Below are 24398 nucleotides of genomic sequence, written 5' to 3'. Positions count from 1 at the left end.
ACTAGGTCTCATCGGCTCAACTCTGTACTCATCACATATCACAATGCCTGGCCCGGCGCTGTCCAACTCTTGTAATACGTTTGAATCAGTGGTATTAAAACAGTATGAAAAATCATCTTAATAGATAGGGTAATCGTATGTAATGGGTAACTTTTACATAGTCGCCAAACCTTGTATTTAGTAGATGCTTACCATACACTTACCCACTGGCTGCCAGAGACAAAAATCTAAATAAACTTAGCATATAAAATTCAGAACTAGAAAGTAATATTTACATATTCTCCCATTAATGGCTATAAGACATTGCCAATGCTTCAAATATAAGTTCCTTCGCTCACTAAAAACAAGGGAACACAAAAATATTTTGTGTTAAAAACAGCACTGAAATGTTAACACACAGGACCAGCCAAATGTGGGGGGTGGCATTTAAGAAATGTTGTTGCGTTCAGAACAAAAGACAAAAATTGATGGAAAGTATGCCATTCAAATTCTTCTTAACATAAAGACGGCATTTACCTTTCCTCTAACACTTTTTTAAGGTGCAGCTAAATTAAAGGTGCATCCTATATAAAACATGAATTAAAAACTACAAAAAGCTCTGTATTTAATTATATACAGTAGGGTGTGATTATTCACATAAAGTTACTATTTTCCAAATATCAGGCACCTGAACACCTGTACTATTATTTACTTAAAATTTACTGTAAATCACATTTAGAAATAAGCCAATTAGAGAAAGACAATTATCATACGATTTCACTCGTATATGGAACGTAAGAAACAGGGCAGAGGATCATAGGGGAAGGGAGCGAAAAAAGAATGGGGAGTCATCAGAGACTAAGAAAAACTGTGAGAGATTCTTAACTATAGGAAACAAACTGAGGGTCGCTGGAGAGGAGGTGGGTGGGGGGATGGGGTCATTGGGTGATGAGCATTAAAGAGGGCACCTGATGTCATGAGCACTGGGTGTTATTCAAAACTGATAAATTATTGAACACTATATCAGAAACTAAAAAGAAAAGAAATCACATTTAGGCAATCCACTTTTTATAAATAAGCTTATTCCAAGCAAATAATCATTAAAGCATGGGCTTAATGAGCTCATATGCAAGCAAAGAAAGTAAAGTAACTAACATTCCACTTACATATTACCCTGCATTACTATACATGGTACACACCTCAAATTTGGAAAAACATTGCCCAAAGCATATCCAAGATAAGATTTTTAAAAGAGCATATCCACGTAATACGCAAATGCTATTTCCATAAAATTAGTTTAAAATGTTTGTATACGTGTACAAGCAAACCTAAATTTTATAAGAATAAACTATATTCTAAATATTATCTAACTATATTCTATATAGAATTTCATATATTATTATGTATTATTACCTATTATATATGAAGATCTACTGATGACTATCAGTAAAATCACACAAGACTACCGGTAAAATTAGGGGCGCCTGGGTGGCTCAGTGGGTTAAGCATCTGCCTTCAGCTCAGGTCATGATACCAGAGTCCTGGGATCCAGCCCACATCATCGGACTCCTTGCTCAGCGGGGAGCCTGCTTCTCCCTCTCCCTCTGCCTGCCACTCCCCCTATTTGTCTCTCTCTCTTTCTCAGTCACAAAAATAAGTAAAATCTTAAAAAAAAAAAAAAAAGACTACCGGTAAAATCACACAACACTTGAAAAACTGCAATGTTTCTAAATAGATGTGAGTAAAAGATAAGTGATTTTTGACTTATCAATTTCTTGAAATAGACATTCTTATTCTTGAAAACTGCTCAATTATAAGATTAGGCCATTACAAACACTAAATTTATTTTTAGCGAAAGTTCTTCACTTTTCTGTGTAAACCCCCAGGAATGGCTGACAGAACTCTTCAGGCAACTGTCCTAGAACTTGAGTAGTCTACGTCCCCGGATTCCTAATATAAATTCACTAAGCCCTGTATTTTCTTTCCTTGAGATAGTATTCTAATAGCAGCTCTTCCAGATCTCTGACGATAATTCTGGCCCTGACGTCTCTTCATCACCCTGTCTTCAGATCAAGTTCAAGTAACGGCTGTATCCAAGTTGCTTATCAATCAAAGATGCTACGTTTGGGTTTGGTGTGAAGGCCTTTAACTATTTCCTATTTGTTCCAGCATTCAGATGAAAAACACGAAAGAAAAATCCGGGAATATCACTTTACCTGTTATCCTTCTTCACCTTTAGTGAGCAATTAAAAATCTACCAGTCTAAAGTCAAGTCAGTACGATATATTAAAATGTGAAGAATCTTGCCTACCTCTCCGGCAAAAGACATTTGCCCAGGTTCCAAACGTAATCAATCTTTGATAAAAACAGATAATGAATTCCATTCACGGGAGCATGGCTGGATAACAAGAGCTGGCATCCCTGTAAATTAAGATGAAACATGCAGAGAAGAAAGAGCTCTCACTTACTTGCACGAAGGACTGAAGGTGTGACCTCAATTTCACTTGTTGCTTGATAAGGCTGAAAGGCTGAAACATTGCTGGTGCCAAGCTCACTACCAAATATCTCCGGACTCTGGGTGCCTGTAGAGCTGGCGCTGGTGCCGTCACCTCCATGATGGGGATCTTGCTCGTCGAACACTGCTACCAGCTGGAAAAGAAAGGTAAAGTTGCATTTACGAACAAGGGCATTTGAAACGGCTACCAAACAACTGATGAATCACTGAACTCTACCTCTGTAACTAATACACTGTATGTTAATTAGCTGAATTTAAATAAAATTAAATTAAAAAGAAAGTAAAATAAAATCGCTACCGAAGTTACACCACATTTGACATAAATCTACAGAGGAAAAATACTGACGTTTAAGCACCCAGGAATATCACGTTTTAGGAAGCAAAACTTCAAGCACACAGTCTTCCCCTGAGTTCGGATGCTTTAGTTTTGTATTTCTAAGTTGTGCGTTTCGTACCTGAAATTCTATTGATGAAAAATAATAAAATGGTTTTAATATCACAGAACAGTAAGGGAAATGGGGTAATTTAAACTGTTTGGTAAATGATATATTAAGTGGAAAAGAAAATGCATTTCTATATATAATGCATACATATGATCTGTACTAGTATACATATCGCAAAAGATACAAGGCACCTTTCACATAGGAGGAAGGAGTATTAAAAATTATACATGTATGTGCCCACTTGTGCATAAGAAATATAAGAAGGATAACAGATACGGCTGTCTCCCAGGAGTTGGTAAGAACAGGGATGAAAGAAAAAGAAAACAGGAGCAATCAGGTTGGTGGGGAGGAAAAGACTTAAGTAATTTTGGAAAACTATTTTCACTCTTTAATGTAAGGCTAGAGACAAAAAACAAAACAAAACTGTCATATTAATTTCTTTCTCACAAGTGTATGGTTCAGAAATCCTCACACTACCATACACACACGCACACATACACACACACCAGAAATGAATGAAAAAGAAAAATATTTTGGATAATGAGAGTCAAAATTCTCCCTGTCAGAAACAGAAGTTACAAATAAAGAAATACACTCTGTGGTATTAGATTAAAATTAGAGGCATCAATACGAACATGTATCTTTTTATAAGTGGGCAGGTAGGTAGACAGATAGGTATGCGTGAATGTTAACGCATGTGTGGTTCTTAGCTCCCCCCACTGAGAGGTCCTAGAAGCAACCACGCACAGTATGAAGAACACAGGCGCCCGGATCTTGGTTTCCGTTACCATTTTCCAATAAATGAATGAGGGCTCCTTAAAGAAATAGTTAATTCCAGGGTTGGGGCAGAGAAAAGACATGGTGGGCCTGGAACACCTTTGATTATAAAAAAGTAAAGAGTACTCAAAAGTGAAAGAGGCACATCAAATGGAATCAGGTGTCGACCCAAAGGAGCTCCCAACGGCCAGAGCTGGGACAACTCATAAACAAGTCAACAATGATACAAACAAACTAAATATCTGTAAGTCCACGATGATACAAATAAATAATTGAAGAAATAATTAACTGTGGAAATGGACAGCTCTTCCATACTGTAGCACTCCAATTAAAAAAAGAGAAGAAATGATGGAAATAGAAGTCATCGCCAAGCAATCTCCACAGCAGGCGAGGTCACCAATGGCAGCTAAAATCATTGGGTGAGAATATCATGAGAAACAGGGTATTTGCAGATCTCAAAGTATCTCCCCACAAAATACTTTTTCATTAAAAAGAGAAAAATGGTATCTTTGCAGGGAAGAAACTTGGCAAAAACCATTTCACCAAGGTTAACATCACCAGTAATGAGTCTTATCACCCTCAGATAAAATGCACGGAGAAGGACAAAAAATTACTTTGGTGGTATTCCTGCTAAAAATGCGTATCTTTGATCTAATCATGAGAAGACATCAGATCAATCCAAGTCAAGGGACAATCTATAAAATAACTCACACTCTTTAAACATATTAAAGTGACGAAAGCAAAAGAAAGGCTGATGAAGTCGTGTAAATTGGAAGAGACAGAGGCGAAATCAGAACTACGTGCAGCGTGAGGTCCTTGCCTGGATCCTGGGCTAGAAAAAGGTCATCAGTAGAAAAGAGGCAACATTCAAAGGAGGGCTGTCGATTAGTTAACAGTATTGACTCAATGTTACTAGTTTCCTACCTTTGATAGTTATGTCAGATTTTTACATCATACATGAAAAATATAGATGTATTACTTTTGCAACTTTTCTCAAGTATAAAATTATTTCAAAATTATACTTTCATAATACAGCATTACAAAATACCATGAAAATTAAAATTCAATCTATTTCTTCTGATAACTAAACAGTGGCAGCACTTTAAAATCTCAGAGTAATGAAGTTCTAAGGGCCAGCACCACCTTGGTCGTTCACACTACAGGCCTATGCTAAACTAAGCACGGCATTCCAAGGAAAGTGGAACCATGACTAACCCAAAAAACCCACTCCTACCTCCCTCCAATTCAAGCGTCTCCAATGCTAATAGTCTTAGCAGTTAAAGGACGGTATGATAAATTTACAGAACATGAGAAGCATTTATAAGTACAATCCTCCATTAATAGACGGTTTTGTCATTTTGAACAAATGATATTTCTATGAACATTTATATATCGTCAATCAATTCGTAAGACAAAAAAGAAAACCATCATAAGGTCATAGAGACACACAGACAAACAGGAAGCTCAGAACCCTGCTGTGGCATCATATATAATTAGCTAATTAGACAACGTGGAGGGAGGTTAAATGGTAAGAAGAAATTAATGTAGGATGAATAGTTGGGCCACTCAACCTTATAATAAGCAACATAAGTGGGAAAAGAAATCCTTAGTAGTAATAAGTAACAGAAAGGTGTTTGTATGTATACACTAAAGTTTCCATAAACAGAAATAAAATCAGCCTGTTTATCTGACATTGACTGGCAAGAATCTCCCAGGATTAGTAACACAGACATTCTGCTAGATGAGGGGTCAGTAGACTTCTGACAGGTCCAAATAGTAAATATTTTTGGAGCTGTTCAATCCATGCAGCCTCTGTCACAACTATTCTACTCTGCCACTGTAGCACAAAAACAGCCACGGGCAATACATAAATAAACGAGCATGACTAGGTTTAAATAAAACTTTATTTACAAAGCAGGTGATGGGGGGCGCCTGGGGGGCGCCTGGGTGGCGCAGTCATTAAGCGTCTGCCTCTGGCTCGGGCGTGATCCCGGCGTTCTGGGATAGAGCCCCACGTCAGGCTCTTCCGCTGGGAGCCTGCTTCTTCCTCTCCTACCCCCCTGCTTGTGTTCCCTCTCTCGCTGGCTGTCTCTCTCTGCCAAATGAATAAATAAAATCTTTAAAAAAAAAAAAAAAAAAAACAAAGCAGGTGATGGACCAAATTTGGCCCATTGGCCACAGCTCGATAATCCCGCACCAGAATGCTCATCCATCCAGTAACATCCAATTTACAAATTCAATTTGGGAAGTAAAACTAAGAGTCAAGGTACCTTGGTAACCCTGATAAACTACAAATATCCATTTCAAGCTCTTCACTGAGATTTTGAATTTCCATACTTGATTTTAATATCATCAGACTTCTCACAAGGTGTGTGGCTTAATATGGATTTTGAAGATATTAAGTTCTGACATTTGGTGTTTAATTGGAAGCAAATGAAATGCAGGTTTTGTTATTAACTTTTTACAACGGTGTGTTCTCTCAAGAATCAAGTCCTTTCTGCAAACTGAGAATGGAGATTGCAAATTACAAAGAATGTGTCTTTAAATGCCACACATGGAAGAACTTATACATGTATATTAGTTTCAATAATTATCTCCAGCATTTTTAGAAAACACAAGTATTATGAAATCTGGACTGTGTCATGAACAAATGCTGCTTGAATTTCAGTGGCAGAATCACAGTTGGTGATTTGCAATATGCCAATAACATACAATTTCCACGGCTTTCTTTTAAACCAAAATTTAAGTGCCAGGTGCAGATATGAAGTAATTTTGTGTTAAATTGGGAAGGGTATATAATTTTAGAAAATCTACTCTACAAGAATGCATATAGTAGCACAGCAAAAGAAAACAAGACCTTCACGAAAACATCACATATTAAAAATTTCTATCATGCCCTTCAAAAAATAAAGGAAATGTCTGCTTTTAAATTTGTGAAACATGACTCATATCCATATTTTAACAGATGGAATCTTCCCTGCTGTCCATGAAGCAGACCATTTTCGAAAGTTCGTTTTTACTTTCAAGAGTTAAGAGTTAATCTATCTTCTGATCCATTCATCCATCAAATCTCCATGAGAACACATACAGTGAATTTAGGTAACACCCACAATTTAAGATAAACCCACATTCAAATGAACTCCAAACCTGCCCATACATTCCTCACCTACCTCAGGAAAAATCATTTTAACTCTCTGACACATCAGAACCCTCCAAACTGCTTTTTTTTTCCCAAGCTATTTTTAGAACAGCACATGCAAACAATTATAAACCACTGAGATAGAGGGGAGCCCCTTTAATGGGTAAAATTATGTGCTGAAAGCCCAGAGCTGTGTGTAGCAAAGCGTCTAAGAGCGTAAGATTCAGAATCAAACAGACCTCCAACCAAAAATAGCTCTGATCTTACTTCGTAGATGGGTGTTGGTAAATCCGCCGGCCTCTCTACCGACTCTCAGCCTTGTAGTCCTCGTCGCACAAGAGAACGGTGGGTGTAGTAGGCAGAATAATGCCCCTTGTTGTCTATGCCCCAGACCCCAGAACCCAGGGATGTTAACCTTTCATGGCAAAGGGGACTTTAAACTATGATTCAGATTAAAGACCTTAAACTAGAGAGGTTATCCTGGATTATCCCGGGGAGGATAATCCGATCACCCCAATCTGGAAAAGTGGAGACCCTTTCCCAGCTGTGGTCAGGGAGAAATGTGACAATGGTTAGAGAGGTGTGCGTTGCTGGCTTTGAAAAGGAAGATAGGAAGCCATGAGCTAAGGAACATAATAAGGGGCCTCTGGAAGGCAAAGAAATGGATCCTCTCTTAGGACCTCCAGAAAGAATCAGAGCTTTGCTCACACCTTGATTTTGGCCCAGTGAGACCCATGTCAGACGTCTACCCTACAGAACTGTGAGTTCATCAGTTTGTGATGCATTAAGCCATGAGTTTGTAGTAATTTGTTACGGCGGCAATAGAAAACTAATAGAGCGCCCTTGCCTACCGTCCTAGAGCTGCTGTGACGAATGAAGAGACAGGGTATATCTACTTCCAGAATACAAGCACACATTTACCAGTAGCTATTTTTAAATTATATTGTGCTGGTTGATAAATACATACTTTTGCAAATTTGAGGACAGTTTCAAGAGTAACTGAAGCTCTCCCATACACCAACAATGGCCTGGCCGGGGGCAGGGGCCAGCAAGAAAAGGAAAGGAGGAGCCTTGACAGGGGCGCCTGGGTAGCTCAGTGTGGTTGAGTGGCCGGCTCTTGATTTTGGCTCAGGTCGTGATCTCAGGGTCCTGGGACGGAGCCCAGCTCCAGCAATGTGTTCAGCGGGGAGCCGGCTTCAGGATTCTCTTACTCTGCCCCTCACAAATGGGGGCACGCTCTCTCTCAAATAAATATTTTTCATAATACTTATTTAGTATTAAATAAGTACATAAATACTTAGTATTAAATAAGTATAATTATAATAAGTAAATAAATATTTATTTGAGAGAGCATGTGTGTGGGGGGGGGAGGGTGTAGAGGGAGAGGGAGAAGCAGACTCTCCGCTGAGCAGGGAGCCTGACATGGGCTTGATCCCAGGAACCCCGAGACCATGACCTGAGCCAAAGTCAGACATTTAACCGACTGAGCCACCCAGGTGCCCCAATAAATAAACCTTTAAAAGGGAGAGAGAGAGAGAGAGGAGCCTTGCTAAAAAAATTCAACATCGTAATAGCCACAGAATGAACTTCTTTGCAGGCACTCAGCATCCTCCCCTCAACTCCTCACACAAAAATGAGCAGCTTTTATATTTCACTTCACAGAAAAGAAAACTGAGACTCAGAATGACCAGAACTTAACTATAAAAAAGTACAGAATGAATCTGAGAACTGGAAATCAAATCCATCTGACTTCAGGGATCCTTTTTCTCCGAAACCTCCCGCCCCTGGAACATCGAACACATTGACAGCACAGGCACTGGGAAGCTGCAGACGATAATCACCTACGAGTTTCTGAACAGGACTCTGTTCATTCTTGATTAACCAAAGGTAATAATCCACCTGGCCCAATTAACATAACCGTGATACCACCACCTAAAACTTCCCGAACATATCTGAGGGAAACCAAGAGAATTTTAAATAATTCCAGGCTGGTGATATCATCGCTTGGTCTTAATCAGGAGAGATTTTTTTTTTTAAAGAATCAAAGGATCTTGCAGGTTCTGTCTTCATCCAGGAAAATGGCAGGTGACTTCAGTAGTTGTCTAAGTAAGACCCCAAGTCCCACTAGGTTTAGGCCCTGCATAGCCTCAGAAGTCATGTCACTAACTCCTCCTTGAATCATCTCTCTGTCTCTGTTGATTTCTTTCATATGCAGGCTGAACATATCCAGAGGAAGCTGATTATGATGGGTCTCGGGTACGTCCTTTGCATACTCAACATTAAGATACCAAGCTGTGTGACTTGAAATGAAGACTTGCACTTTTTCAGAAAGGCATCACCACTGTTAGCCCTGAAGAAGGTCCAAAACATGTAGAAAAATACTAAAGTCCACTGTGAACTTGAATATGCCTGGAAGACTCTCTCTCCACCTGTGGAGTATGAGTGGCCTCAATGAGTAAGCCAGACTCCACTAAACCATCTCATTTATGGCATCAAAACCAAATGAGCAAGAAACACAAAAGAGAAAAGGACTTGATCGTGCCTCCAGTGGGAGCTCTCCGTGTCTGCCGCATTTCTCAATATTCCTCCTGTCACAGTAGGATGGTCATGACGATGATGCCCCAAAACCGTGACGGCATCACGTAACACGTGCCTCTGAGCAACGGCAGGGGGAGTTCATGGGCAAATTTGCCTACAGGAGTAAGCGCAACAGAAAGAAAATGCGGCACAAATGTGAGAGGTACAGCACAGTACAGTAAGTTTCTGAAAATAAGAAAAATCAAGTGGCTGAAGACACATGTATTTTATGATTGAAGTGACACTGTTCCAAACTATACAATTCTAAACTCTCATATTCCGAACTGCCTTTTCTTTCCCACAGGTCAATCGGTGAATTTCTACAATTAGGATCACACATACCAACAGCTCTACTTTTTCCCCCCTTTCACTCAAGGATGTACTTTTTAAAACATGTCAAAGTAGGGGCGCCTGGGTGGCGCAGTCGTTAAGCGTCTGCCTTCGGCTCAGGGCGTGATCCCGGCGTTGTGGGATCGAGCCCCACATCAGGCTCCTCCGCTATGAGCCTGCTTCTTCCTCTCCCACTCCCCCTGCTTGTGTTCCCTCTCTCGCTGGCTGTCTCTGTCTCTGTCAAATAAATAAATAAAATCTCTAAAAAAAAAAAAAAGTCAAAGTACATCAAGTACTTGGGTGCCTGAATTCCCCTTCATCCATCTCTTGAAAAACAAAAACAAAACAAAACCTTTCATTTATAGCTGTCTCCCACACAGCACACTTAATAACTTACAGCACATCTCTAAAAGGAGAATGACCAGACGGCAGCATGATTACACAGATTAGCATGGAATGTAATCTACATATAAGCAAGGAATCTAATGAGGTAAATATTTAATAGTGCCGTTTCAAACAATATATCACGTAGAAGAGGGCAAGACATTCCCACTGCTACCAGCACAACCAAGGAGACCAACACCATCACACACCCCTACCTGTCAACAGTCAAAGGTCACCTGTCCCTCAAGAGCTAACAGCATCCTTTAAGAAAGTCACAGATACCGAAAGAGGTATTACGCACCACCTGGAAATCACAGTGAAACATATTCAGTTATGACACTCCCCAGCTTATGTTTCGGAAGTGGGATTTAATTCTGCTGTCCCTCAGGATGATACACTCCATCACCCACTGAGCCCTCAGACTAATTAGATTCCCAATTTAAGAGTAATGTTCAGCTAACAGCCTTGAGTATGTCAACTGCAAACCACAATGAAAATAAGCAAATGCTGTAGCCATACGCTAGCTGACCCACTTGTCAGATATACTGTAAACCCCTCTCCCTCCCATCCCCATCACCAAGTGCCACGGTTTCATTTGTACTCGTCAATGAAGTTACGACTATGTTACACTAGTGTTTAAGTGTTAATAAAAAAGTAAGATTGCACAGTAAGATAAAGCAAAATAACTCTGAAATTGGATAATCACATATAGATAGGCTGACTTCAAACTGGGGGAGGTGGTGTTTCTTATGATTTTTATCATGAACACATGCAGCTCTCTCTCAGAGATAACAGTAGGTAAAACTGGGAAAGAAGCAATATGAACCTCAGAATCAAGTGCAATGATGTAACAACTGATCATTACATAGACATGGGAAAAAAACTATTAAATCAATTGGTAAGCTTTCTGATGACTGAACTTATGTTAATGACATAGAGACAATACTAACTCCTTAGTCATTCTCTGAGCCTTACTTGCTATCATGGTTCATTAAAAACTCATTTAAATAGAGCTACTGTTTTACTGGATGAGTAAGCAGAACAATAGTAAAAGAATATATTTGAGCTAATGTTGGTTTATAATAGTAGTAATACAAGCTATACCAATGAAAACTAACCCACTACTGGAGCACCTCAAGCTTGCCACTGAAAAACTTTAAATGTTACATTCACTAGAGTAATTCTGTGTTTCATCAGCATTTCAAGAATTAAGTATATTTTGTCTGATGAGAAAAAAAAAAAAAAAGACCCAAAGCTTAGAAAGGAACTCGAAAATGACATGAGCACACATACAGCGAGCCACCTTTCCCACTGGCTATGCCAGGATCCCCTGCCCCGCGCTGCACCATAAGAGCGGACCTCAAACCCCCCCCCCCCAACTGCAGGCTCCACAGCTTGAGATTTTAGAGGCAGCTGTTCCTCACCCACAGTGCCCTCCCTACCTTTCACTCTGCCAACCTTCCAACACGTATCTACCTAAAAGCAAGTAAGATGTGGAAATAAGATTCAACAGCAAGGTGTTTTAGTCTGTAGACAATTTAATGCTTAACTATTAATATGTGTTACATATTGATTCACAAATAGCTTTTCAGGAATAATACTCAGGAACAGACACGTTAATGAATGGGAAATAACAGGCTCCCTCAAGAGTAACTTCTTCTATGAATGCCATAATCTGGGAGTTGGGCATCTAAATTAAAAAAAAGTTTTATGAATCGAAGTCCAACATCATGGAGGAAATGGGGCAGAATGAGACAAACCGAACCATACACACGTAGCCTTTCATCGCCTTGCTCTAGACCATAACCGAAACCCACAGTACCAATCATGATGTTACTTGAGCTTTACTGAGCACAATGATCTTTGTTCCACAAAGACGCGCCATTGTCCCCTTCACCCCCAAGTCCGTCACCATGCTCCAATCTCCCCAACTCCCAGCCCAGAGGCCCAAGGTTGATAAGCTGCTGATGTGGTCCTTCAGGCCAGAACCACAGCACCGTAATTACACTGCGCAAGACCATGGAGTCTTAAAGGGAAGAGCTCCTGCCCGGATTTCTGCCGCCGTTTGGAGTGTCCACCCAAGCAGGAGTGAGCCCTTCGGTTAGGAAGGTGCCTTTTAGTTTACCTCCTCGGCAAGCCGGGTAAGTTAAGCCAGGGCCTGTTCCAGTGACCTGAAAACCTTGTCTCAATATGCCCACACCACCCCCAGCCCCTCCTCCTGCCATACAACTAGCAAATTACAAACGTTTCCATCAGAGAAAAGGAGTAGTCCAACGTAAGCCTCAGCTGCTACGGCATTCTCCCACCAACTCGCACGTGCAGCTCTGTGCCGGAGCGGGCCCCACGTGCTTTCAGGCACACAGGAGCAATCAGCCCAAGTCAATTTTTCATCAAGTAACACCATCTCACCGAACTTACACAATCGCATACTTTGCCTAATCAACCCATCACTGATACCACTGTTGAACATATGACAAATGACTCATCACTAAAATTTCTTGCCAGTCAAATCTGGTAAACTATATATAACACTTTATTTTTTTGGCAATCAGTAGTGGAAAACTTCCCATCCTAAAATAGAAATTAGAAGGATCACTTCCTTAGTTCTAAATGTTGCAAATCATGTTTAAAATTAAAAGCACGGGAAAAGAAAACTTGGCTGTGGCTCCAGTCAATCAATCAGTACTAGAAGTAGTTAAGCAGAAAACATCTCAACACAATGTTAGACCCAGAGAGGATGCAACAGAGGTAAGCAAATCATCCTCTCCCGCATTTAAAGACAAGATAATACTTCCAACTCAAATAACTAGCCTCGTTTCCAAGGCAACTTGGCATTTGTATAGGGAACTCACTAGGGAGTTAGTAATCCCTTAACTGCTGACTTCACGATTTGAACCAGACCCCCAGTGATACCTCAGCTTCCATCTAAGAGCATAGTCAGAAAACAGAGTTTAACTGCTGCAAAAGAAGAAAGGAATTCAGATGACTCTATTAAGACCTTGGGGAGTGGAAGGGGATACAGGAGAAAAAGTGCCCTAAGAAAAGCAAGCTGGAAGAAATGGGAGTTGCTGTTGAACAGTGATTACTTTTCCAATGAAGGTGCATTAAAACCTACCACTTCTGTTCGCTCCAAGTTCTGAATGGAAGTTCAGTTTACACTGATGCATAATGAAAAGTCACTATCATTCTGACAACCACAAGCCAATATTAGCAAAAGATCAAAGTTCAATAAATTTGTTTTGTAAAATATAACGATAATGTTACATTACAAAATGCCTTTCAGTTTAATTTGCATGCAAAAAGGATAAGTGTGATTTTTAAATATCCACCCAGAGGCAGAGATGAAAAACTTCAAACATTTTCTGACTCCTTTTTGCTACACTCATTATTTCAATACCTTCTACAAAGGAGAGATAAAGGTGTCCTTGACATTAGCCTAAATTATCTTCAGTGTGCAACACAATGCTGATTAAATTAGGCTCCTTTTAATCAACTGGCAGGTTTATTCAGAAAGTAACTAAATAATGAAATTCTTTATAACAACTCTTCATTAGTATAACCTGTTTTAGCAATGTTTTTTTTTTAAGTGAACACAGAATAAATACTAATTGTGTGTCAATCCTTTCTCCCTCATATTTGACAGGTAAAAGAAACAGCAAGTTAAACATTTTCCCCAATCCACTAACAGCTTTAATACTGAAACTTAATGCAAATCTTTTGAAATCTAGTACCACTTAATGGATGTAGGTAGCCAAGTTCAAAGAGTTTGGAAACCTTCACTTTAATGAAAATATCTTCTGAGGAAAGCCAAAGCCTCTGCTTTCCTTCCATGTGCTTCTCACACACAAGAAATGACCCCATCCGTGACCTGGAACAGTGGAGGTGGGGTCCCCTTTATGCTGCTGCTCTCCACTCATTCCATTACCCTGAGGCTGCCAATGTTGTAGTGGTTCCCCAAAATGAGTCAGGCTCACAGAGGTGATTCACCAGTTGTATGACCCGCGGCAGCTCCAACATTCTGGGTCTCAGTACTAATAGGTTTGTTGCATATCTGATTTAATCCTGACAAATTGCATACAACAGTTCTGCAAATGGCAAGTACTCAATAAATGTCAACTATTATTATTTGAGAGTTTCAAGAGACTGAGGTTATCAACAGAGGAAGATGAAGGGCATTGGGATTAAGTTAAATCCTATGAACTTTAATCCTAAAACTGTGGGGCATCCTTGAATGCATACCAGTTTAATTTGCATTTATTCTGCTGGTTTCAAGGACTATGAAGAAAGGACAAGAAGGGTAAACACAGCTCCTTAATCCAACAATGAAGAAGTCAAGAGGGCCTAGACAAATGGAAAGGCAGTGGAGTGAAAAGAGGTGTAAAATGTGTAATTTTAAAATGCAGAACTGAGACTTATTTAAAAGGAATTGGTACATGGTAGGGCTGGTACTCTGAAGGAGGGAATCAATCCAAAATGTTTAGGCTTGTGGCTTGGGTGGTTGGTCAGAGAGCAAGCACAAGGAAAAGAAGTTTGGGACAAAAATGATACATTCACTTTGAGGTGAAAGTATCATATATTCAGTACCCAATTCCCAGAACCCAGAACTGGAAATGGGAGTCTCTCATGCAAAGGGGAGCTCATGGCTAAAGAAATATAATGGAGCAATGTCAGCATGTAGGTGGTAGTTGAAGCCATGAGTTTAGTTAAGGACTCCAGTCTGAATGGGGAGCATGTACAACCCGGGAAGAAAAACCAGAATAAAGCTGAAGGTTTCTCTTCCTTCCCTTCATTCCACTTCTGAAGATTTTTTTTTTTTAAGATTTTATTTATTTATTTGACAGAGAGACAGCCAGCGAGAGAAGGAACACAAGCAGGGGGAGTGGGAGAGGAAGAAGCAGGCTCCCAGCGTTGGAGCCTGATGCCGGGCCCAATCCCAGAACACCGGGATCACGCCCTGAGCCGAAGGCAGACGCTTAACAACTAAGCCACCCAGGCACCCCCAACTTCTGAAGTTATTTGAGAAGAACTGACAAAAGAATGTTAAGCAAACTCAAGGCAACATGGTTTCACAGAAACTAGAAAAGTAAAAGTATCATGAGTAGGGACCAGTAGAATTAAAAACTATAAAGGAGGCATATTAAAACATTCTCAGGAAGGTTACATCAATACATATTTCCAACAAGTGTGACCTAGTTATTTTACATCAGTACTAAAATAATTTCAATAATAAGGATATTTTAATATTTAAATATTTTTAAATATGAATAAACTTAATTTTTGGTTCACCGATGATCTGAATAGATGCGCAAATATTTGTTCAAGGAGCACTAAACCAGTTACATTCACCTTCACAACAGGAGGCTTAACAGATGAGAATTCCATAAATAATTCTTGATTCTCTTGTGAAAGGGTCTATATTTCATTAATTCTTTGCTCCTGCCTAAAAGGTGCCCCGACAAATACATGGCGAATTACTATCACTTATTATATCTATTTTGCAATCCCTTTGTAAAGTGTAGGCAAGTTAATACTGATGGACTGGCTTGAGAGCAGGGCCATCTAAGATGGCCGACTTTCCTCCTAAGATGGCCGGTTTCCCGCCAGGGCACTCCCCCAGACTTCCCAGCAAGGACGGACCCAACAGCGGCAACGTCACTCCCAGTAAACTGAAACCTAGGTGGGAAACAGAAACCTACCACCAACGGACTTTCCAAACGCCACCCCTCCCCCAGCGCAGGGGGTGAGGCTGACCAATCACGAGCCGCCACGCTACCATTAGCCGACCAATCGTGGGCCGCCACACCCTACCTGTGCCCAATAAAAACCCCTGTTACTTTGCCTTGGGCGCGACTTCTTCAACTCTCCCTTTGAGTCGAGGAACCTTGCCCAAGGGTGCTTGCAATAAACTTGCCTCATTGCCCATTTTGCCTTGTCTCCGTTTGTCTTCCGGTCACTACCCGCTCTGATACCTGACAAATACAAGTAGCTAATATACTACAAGTTCTCGGGGCATCATTCCCTAATCTCACCCCTGTGACGTTATACCCAGGAAATCAAGCTCTCTTCGCACCTACAAAAAGAGAGAGATTGTGGCTTGTATCTTAGTTCAAGGGATGATACCAATTACCCATGTCATAGTCCCCCCACTTCCCAACACTCTATGATCCAGATCTTATCATTCTCTCAAGACAAAAATATGCTTGAAAGAGGCTGAGCCTAGGAAATAGCAGATTAATGCAAAATAAGAGCTAGCTCATATTCTTGCAGACCTTGACCCCTGTGGCCTCTGGTCCACTTTCCCCCATGGTGCCACAACTTTCATTTCTGATTAGACAATTTTGCACCTGCTTAGAAGGCTATGGTTCATCACCTGTTTCATTTACATTCTTTCATACCCTATGCCAAGTATGTGCCAAGAATGGTGTGACATACTGGTTTGAGACCACTTTGTTACATTAATAAAGGCATCAACCTTCACAGAAAAAATGCAAAGAGGCACTGATTTCTGGATACAGTTTCGGCAGCTTCACAAAGCCCTTCTCTAAGAGAATGTAGACAGAATTAAAAACACATTTTCTGATATTCAATGAAATATCAATACACATTTCTTAAATTCTTTTACATCACTCTGATACCACAAAGTAATCTATTAGCTGACTATAAATCTTCTAAATATCCTCAAATTCTCTTTATATTTACCTTAAAGTATTCCTGTTAGTTTTTCTGCTCTGTCTTCCCATTTTACTACATAAATATGCAATGTTAAAACCTAGAAACAAGGAATCCCTCTGCATCCATTATAAGAAAAGGAAGAGTCATAACACAAAAATCTTATTTAAAAATGTAATTACGAAAACAGCAGCAGCCATAGCAGTTGAGTAATACTAATGGAAGCAGCTAACATTTCTTACCAGCCCTATGTTTAGACCTTTTACACATTATCTTACTTAATCCTCAAAATATAAAGAGTACTACCATCATATCCACTTCATATCCAGGGAACCTGGCAACGCAGAGGGCTGAGGTAATTGGCTGTGGTCTACCACCACATCTAAGTGGTAGAACTGCCCACATGTACTTGAAGCCAATGGCTTTGACCAGAATCACTGTGTGACACTGTCCAGCATACAAGCTCCATCATGGCCAACAGCAGAGGGGTCATTAAAGGGTGGCCATGTCAAGGAAAAGGAGAGCCACAAGTCTTCCTGTAAAGGGAGACCTAAAACAGAAGTGCCAAGAGACACAAAGTGTGTCACTTCCAGATAAACTCAGCCTTCCCTAAACACTTACACCCAACAGAATAACAACATAGCCACTTGCAACGTTACCTCTGGGTACAAACACTCAGCTTCCGAAGGCACTCAGCAGGCTGTCATGAGATGGTAAACACCCCAAATTCCATGAGAAAATGCATTTCAATTTCAACCAAGCCCACAAAGATAGCTTTTAGAGGCTGATTTCCCTAGACAGCAACAGCCACCAGTGTTTGCAGGTATCGAAATACGGAAGTGGTATGAAAGGAGTCCATGTGGGTAAACCGGAATGAAGAGCAGCCCTCGAGGACAGGTGGGCTTTTTCCGCTTTTTCCGCTTTTTCCGCAGCAGCAGAAAGCTAAGAGGGCAGGCTTTGAAGTCTGGGAGCCATTGGTTCAATACAAACCCTACCAGTAAGTAGCAGGGTGGCCCTGGGTGAGCTACCTCTCCATGCCTCCCTTTCCCTTCATCTAATAAATGGAGAGGATAGTTATGCCAATCCTGCAGAGCTGTTAACCTCATGAGGTTGTCAGGAGCAAACCTGAGCCCGTACGTGTGAATGCTGAGCAAAACAAGCACAAAGCCAGTGAGCGCACGAACCGGGGCGGCCGGGGAGCGGGAGTCGGTGGTAGTGGATGGGGCTGTCTTCATTAGGGTCCCCATAGTCTGTTTATTTTGAAGACTAAGTGTATTATTCAGCAAGATACTCGGGACTTAAAATAGTATTAAGTTCAGCACAAATATTATTTAACAATTTAGAAAAACGATATATTCCTATCTGCTTTGAAGACATTCCTACGTTTCTTCTCTGTAGTCTTGAGGAAGTCTAATGGCATGAGTAGAAACAGGTAAAGAGGGGAGAATGAAAACAAGAAGAAGAAAAAGAACAGCTTCTAGCACGGAAACAAAAATGCTAGGGGCTGGGAAAGGGGCCAAGCAGTTTCGCAGGGAAGGCTGCCTCAGTACAGGCCAAATCCGCAGCCGGCGGGGCAGAGAGGACTGGCTATTTCCTGTAACAGGGCTACAAAAGGGGCTCTGAGACAGCCCACGCAATGAAAGGAGTTTCTTCCAGTATCTTACATGACTAAGGACAGCAACAGATTTTAAAGAGGAGCAATTCTAAAGAAAAACAATTTTAAGCACCTGACTCTCGATTTCAGCTCCAGTCTTAATCTCAGGGTTGTGAGTTCAAGCCCCACATTGGGCTCCACACCGGCTGTGGAGCCTACTTAAAAAAAAGAAAAAGAAATTGTAAACACTAATATTCATTTTGCAATACCTTGAAAATATATTCAAGTTTTAAAAAGCCAAATCTGAGCAAAATTAATTCAAAATGCTCAATATTTTCTTGGTATTGGTACAAAAAAGTTTTGCATTCACAGAAACTAAACCTGCTGGACAATTACTCTAACCAGTTTTTGGTACATGGATCGAGGTAGTGTTGTTGCTAAGTGTTTGGGAAAACAATGTAACAGTGAAAGCGTAGGGCATTCGGAAGACAAAAGCACAATGAAATGTTCCAAAAATAACCCATCCCAGGTTCTTCAACACTAATCACTTTGGTGTCTATCACACCATTCAGTTCACTCCCTAGTTAAAACCTACATTTCCATAAATCAGAGCCAGTGACTAGATCTTCAGTATAGCATAAAAATATTTAAAGAATTTGGAGAGTTTTCACTGTCCTTCTCAAGTATATAAATACATATTAAAAGGTATTTAAATCGCTGAGCATTATCATGTCTTCAAGTCTACAGTGACTCGTAAATTTACTAAACATAAAAAATCTGGAGAAAAGTAAGGCTGCATTAACAATCACCCCCACCATATATGGAAGGAGTAACGGAGTAGCACCATACGTCTTCCCAAGGCCAGTATGTCTCAAATACCTAAGCCTATCAAGGAGCCATGAGGAATAAGGACTTAGCTCATTCGATGGTCAAGCATTCCATTTTCTAAAGTTTTTTTGTAAGACATTTATTTATTATTTATTTATTTATTATTTATTTGAGAGTGAGTGAGAGCACAAGCAGGGGGCAGGGCAAAGGAGAAGCAGGCTCCCTGCTGAGCAGGGAACCTGACATGGGGCTCGATCCCAGGACCCCAGGATCATAACATGAGCGGAAGGCAGACGCTTAACCAACTGAGCCACCCAGGCGCCCCCTGAAGATATTATTGAAAAACTACATAGAGACATGGTAAGGACATAAAGGACAGAACCATTCTTTCCCACTGGTCATCACATTTCCTTGGACAAGGTCCCGAAAACCTCCTACAATCTTTTAGAAGACAGCGTCTGCACCAGAAAACCAAACACCGCTGTGTAATCCTGAATTCTGGACCCCACTGTTTGTGGTTGAACCTTGGCCCTGACACTTCTGATCCCTCCGGGAGGGCGCAGTGGTCCCTCAGAACATCACCCTGCTCTCCTCTGAGGAAGTCAGCCTACTCAGTACCTTGGACAGAACACAGGAAATTTAAAACATAACCATATGAATGACCAAAGGACTGAAAGAAAAGGTAAAAGAGACCACAATGCAAAAAGTAAGCCTAGTATCAGAAGAGTTACCACAGGAAACTACAAGGCAAGCCAAGGAGACACTGGGTATTTACACCCTCAATGGCAGACCAACCCAGACTGTGACTGCTGCGGGGTCCATACTCCTCATCAACAGTTTCATCGCTGAAGCCATAAAAAAGGCTGGCAATGTCTTAATGACCCAGAAGCTGGGAACTGCTCAGACAATAAAAATCACTCTCACACACAAGAGACCCCAGACCATACTAGAGGCGTAATAGCAAATGCAGAAAAGGCTATTGCTGGGACATTTAAAAACAGTTCTTACATCTTTATATACCAGCCTACAAGAGAGAACAATAGAACCTCAAAAACTGGTCAAATTAGTGTTTATTTTAAAACAGAAATCTGATTAGACAATTAACATCAAAATTGCCAGAAATAAACTTCATGTAAACAAATCATTAATAGGCTGTTGCTTTTTCTTTGGAAAAAGAACATTATTTATAAATTGCTGACCTGATTCGGTACTGTCAGACAGTGAAATACACTTAGGCAAGTGGTAATTTATGAGGGAAAAAGTCACTTCACAAACTGTGACATGTTTCCAAGTGTAATAAATGAATAAAACAGAATATTGCACCACGAGATTGTGAAATCTTTAATACTATTCACCCAGAAAGGCTGAATTAAACTTCTATATAATGTTGTCAAATAGGAGTTAAATTCACTCAGTAGTTTCCCCTCATAAGAAGGTAATATTAATGGAAAATCCCTGAAATTAGTGATTCAGAGCTCCTGGTGTCAAACAGTCAGTCCCAGGGGAACCTTAACAACTATAAGAGAGTCAGGAAATCTGTGTGCCCAGCATGTAGGGGGACTGCAGGAAGACTGGCTCATTGCCTCCTGATCCCTCATGTGGCTTTATTTCTGGATGCTAGCACTAGCCGAAGTCCCTCAGATATATGCTCACTGATAAACAAGACACAAGAGGTGTCCAAAGAAATGGGCAATGACTGATTACAATCTACCTGAAGTATTGGAAAGAAAAGCAGCTTTGCAAAGACACAAACATCAGTATCCCCAGCACTTTGTGGAAATGCATCTCTACTGCTGGAAATCGCTATTCAGAGGTAGCTGTAAGTTCCATTCCACTTCCTGGAGTACGAGCTCATGGGGCTGGACTTGAAAATTTGTGGCCTCTGTGACATCAGTGCATGGCAGGGTACAGCAAACACAGGGTAAAAAGAGCGGCAACAGAAGGTTGTGTAGCAAAAGGAAGAATCAGGACCTACTGGGGTGAAACCCAGGGAGAAGTGGGGCCAAGAAGCTGGGCAGAAAGAATGAAGCACAGGATGAGTCTGGAAGGGTGGAGGGAGTCACAAGGCAAGAGGCTTCTAGAAGGAGAGCCAGCCACACAAATGCAGGGGCTCTGTGCACCTCCTGCAGGGCAGCCGTGATCCCAGAAGGATAGCACACTGAGTCTATTCTCTTTCACATTGAGAAAGCAAACACACAGGCTCTTCCAGACCTGAAATAACAAAGCTTGATTTGCAAACAAACAATACAGCCTCATAATGCCTTATCCGCTATTCCAAAATCAAATGGCTCCAGAAATAAACCTTTTCTTCATAAGTTTGTAAGAAAGCACATTTGCTGGCAAAACCTAATCTGAACGAATGCAAATTTATAATATGTATTTACTCACCTATTGGTGAATATTCACATGTTTTGCTACAAAAATACCACCTATTTGATTATAGAGTTCTGCCTCAGAGATCAGAGGAGGTATTATATATCATGGTACATCTTCCATACTACCTTTCTAAAATCAGAAAAAATCTAGATTCTAATACCTGGCCATAGGAATGTCAGGCAAGGGATCGTGGTGCTCCTGTGGTATGCTGGAGCTGACGAGTACTCTGGCTCTCAAGAACTGACTGTTTCGTTTTCAGGACTTTTGAAAGTCCACTGCTTAACAGAGTCATTATTAAAAATTAAACTGCGCAAATTTATAATTAAATGAACTGGATTAAAATCAAATGTAGTAAATACTTCAAACTCGCTTCTTAATTACGTTACTGCAATCTCATATGTATGGTCTTAAAGTTCTTTATGTCCATTGCATCTGTACAATAGAAATATCCCAGGATGCTATGCGACAATGTTTCCCAATTCCACACTCGGTGATATCACATTGGCTTCTTGAAATAGGCCACGGCAGAGTATTTACACCACAGAAACTGGCAAACACTACATTATCAGTGGGTTGTTAAACATTTACAAATCCATCAATGCTTTCGGCTCTTCTAAAACTATGAAGACAAAGATGAACTTATACTGCCTTCAGTATCTTATGTTTGGAAGGGGTGTTCCAGTGCACAACAGATAGACAGAGGTCAAAATCTGGGAGTCAGAGTCCACAGAGCAGAAGCTTCAAGAACCACAGCACCCCTTTCCTGTTGTTTGGTTTGCCATTAGACAACAAGCCACACAGGCGGACTTCTGCATGCTGGTCTTGTACCCCAGTTACAGGGCATTAAGTTAGAGGTAAACCTCCCAACCACTACTAGCATGCACTAGAACAGAGATTGTTGTCCATTTATTTTTTTAGATTTTATTTATTTGAGACAGAGAGGGAGAGGGAGAAGCAGCCTCCCTACCAAGCAAGGAGGCCAATATGGGGCTAGATCCCAGCACCCCAAGATCATGACCTCAGCCTAGGGCAAACGCTTAACCGACTGAGCTACCCAGGCACCCCTGTTGTCCATTTTACTCAATGCTACATCCCAAAGGCCTAGACCTTATACACAGTAGATACGGAGTAAATATTTACTGAAAGAATGAAGTAATTCTCCAAAGCACCATGTGGTTCAATACGCACTATATTTCAAGTCCCATAAGGTAAGAAAAATTGCCAGTCAAAGAGACCATCTGCTAAACCTTTTCTAGTATGAGAACTCATTGAGGGTGGGGGTGGACGGTTGGGGTAGGTAAGGAGGATGAGTACTCCATTATATTCATAAAGATAGAAGTATATAATATTTCCTTTACTTTCTGGTTTAAGTAAGTTTTTTTGATTGAATCTGAAATCCATTATTTGCAATATTGTTTCTATGAAAAAATAATGTTCCAAATAATTTATTTTAAAATGAAGTGTTAGAGCACAAACCCATTCCTAAGTTGGAGACATCAACCCTATATTTACAGTCACCATAGCAACTTTTTCCTCAAGCTCTCATAGCCTTAATTTTAAATAGAGCAAAATTTGAAAAAGAAAGAAAGAAAGAAAGAAAGAAAGAAAGAAAGAAAGAAAGAAAGAAGGAGGAAGGGAGGGAGGGAGAGGGAGGGAGAGGGAAGGAGGGAAGGAGGGAAGGAGGGAAGGAAGGAGAAAGAGAGAGAGAGGGAGGGAGGGAGGGGAAAAAAATCAAAAAACAAACAAAAACCCAACCAAAAAAACAAAAACACGACCATTCAAAATAATTAAATAACTAAAAAACTCCATAAACACGTATTCAAAATAATATGGAAAGTGCAGAAGCTGACTTTTTAGAAGATAATGTTTCTTTTCTAATCTTGACACATTATTTGTAAGGCACTTGGAAGATTTCTTATTTATTGCCTAGGAGAAACCATCCTTCACATAACTCAGTTTTTAATTGATATTTCACACATGGTATTTGCATAAGAAATACAAATGCAAAGAGAAGGGAAGGACTTCCAGTGCTTAAGCACCTAACATTATAAATGCTTCTTTTAGAGAAAGGAAAATTTAAATCTCTCTAATCTATAGTAGGAGACTCAAAAAGGCTTCCACTTCAAGATCCAATTTATATTCCTAAAGGAATAACAAAATTCTCTCACTCTGTGAATCCTCTACAGATGAATTCTAAATTTACAGGCAAATTTCAAATTCAATCTTATACAAACCACTAGAGCCCAAGATGGCACAACCCTCTCATGCAGACAGCATAACCTCTGTCTCCTAAACAAAGGCAACCATAAGTTTAGACCACACCCCTGACAATCTGTCCAGCATGTTAGGTGTCAGGTAACTGGGAGAAGGGCCACTAGACAGTTCTGGCGCCTCAACTGCAACTGTTCTCCAGAATCACTGCTACATACGGCATCTATAGGACTTCTGGGATGAATAATTTTCCCCACCCTTAGTGAGCCTCACTTAAGAAAACCCACAAAAAGGAAAACAGTAAATCTTTATCCTACATATAGTTTTAGGTGACTACCAAGTGCCATAGGGACCTTCTCTACCCAGAAAATGTCCTTACAATGTTTTTTAAATAAACTGGTATGGAATGAACATAGTGGAACAAAACACAAAATAAAATGTACATTTCAAGCTGTGAGGCTGTTTGAGTGTGTGTGTGTGTGTGTGTGTGTGTGTGTGTGTGTGTGTGTGTATGTGCGCGCGCAGGCACACATGCATGGATTTGCTCACTGGGCCACCAAGTCAAATGTACTTCTT

The 24398-nt window shown here is 40.5% G+C and overlaps 1 protein-coding gene across 28 annotated transcripts in view; it reads right to left on the bottom strand.

Annotated features, from left to right (window-relative positions):
* The window catches only part of PARD3 (par-3 family cell polarity regulator), a 634782-nt gene that overhangs the window by 378205 nt on the left and 232179 nt on the right, over positions 1-24398 (bottom strand). For all 28 annotated transcript variants that reach the window (XM_026483463.4, XM_026483458.4, XM_026483464.4 and 25 more), the window contains exon 3: positions 2448-2628. In XM_026483463.4, the coding sequence (XP_026339248.2) occupies positions 2448-2628 (181 nt within the window). The remainder of the gene's footprint in view (positions 1-2447; positions 2629-24398) is intronic.

This window comes from Ursus arctos, unplaced genomic scaffold (genome assembly GCF_023065955.2).
Source record: "Ursus arctos isolate Adak ecotype North America unplaced genomic scaffold, UrsArc2.0 scaffold_30, whole genome shotgun sequence".
Lineage (NCBI taxonomy): Eukaryota > Metazoa > Chordata > Mammalia > Carnivora > Ursidae > Ursus > Ursus arctos.
The sequence above is the reverse complement of the archived record's forward strand: the minus strand, read 5'-3'. Positions and strand labels throughout refer to the sequence as shown.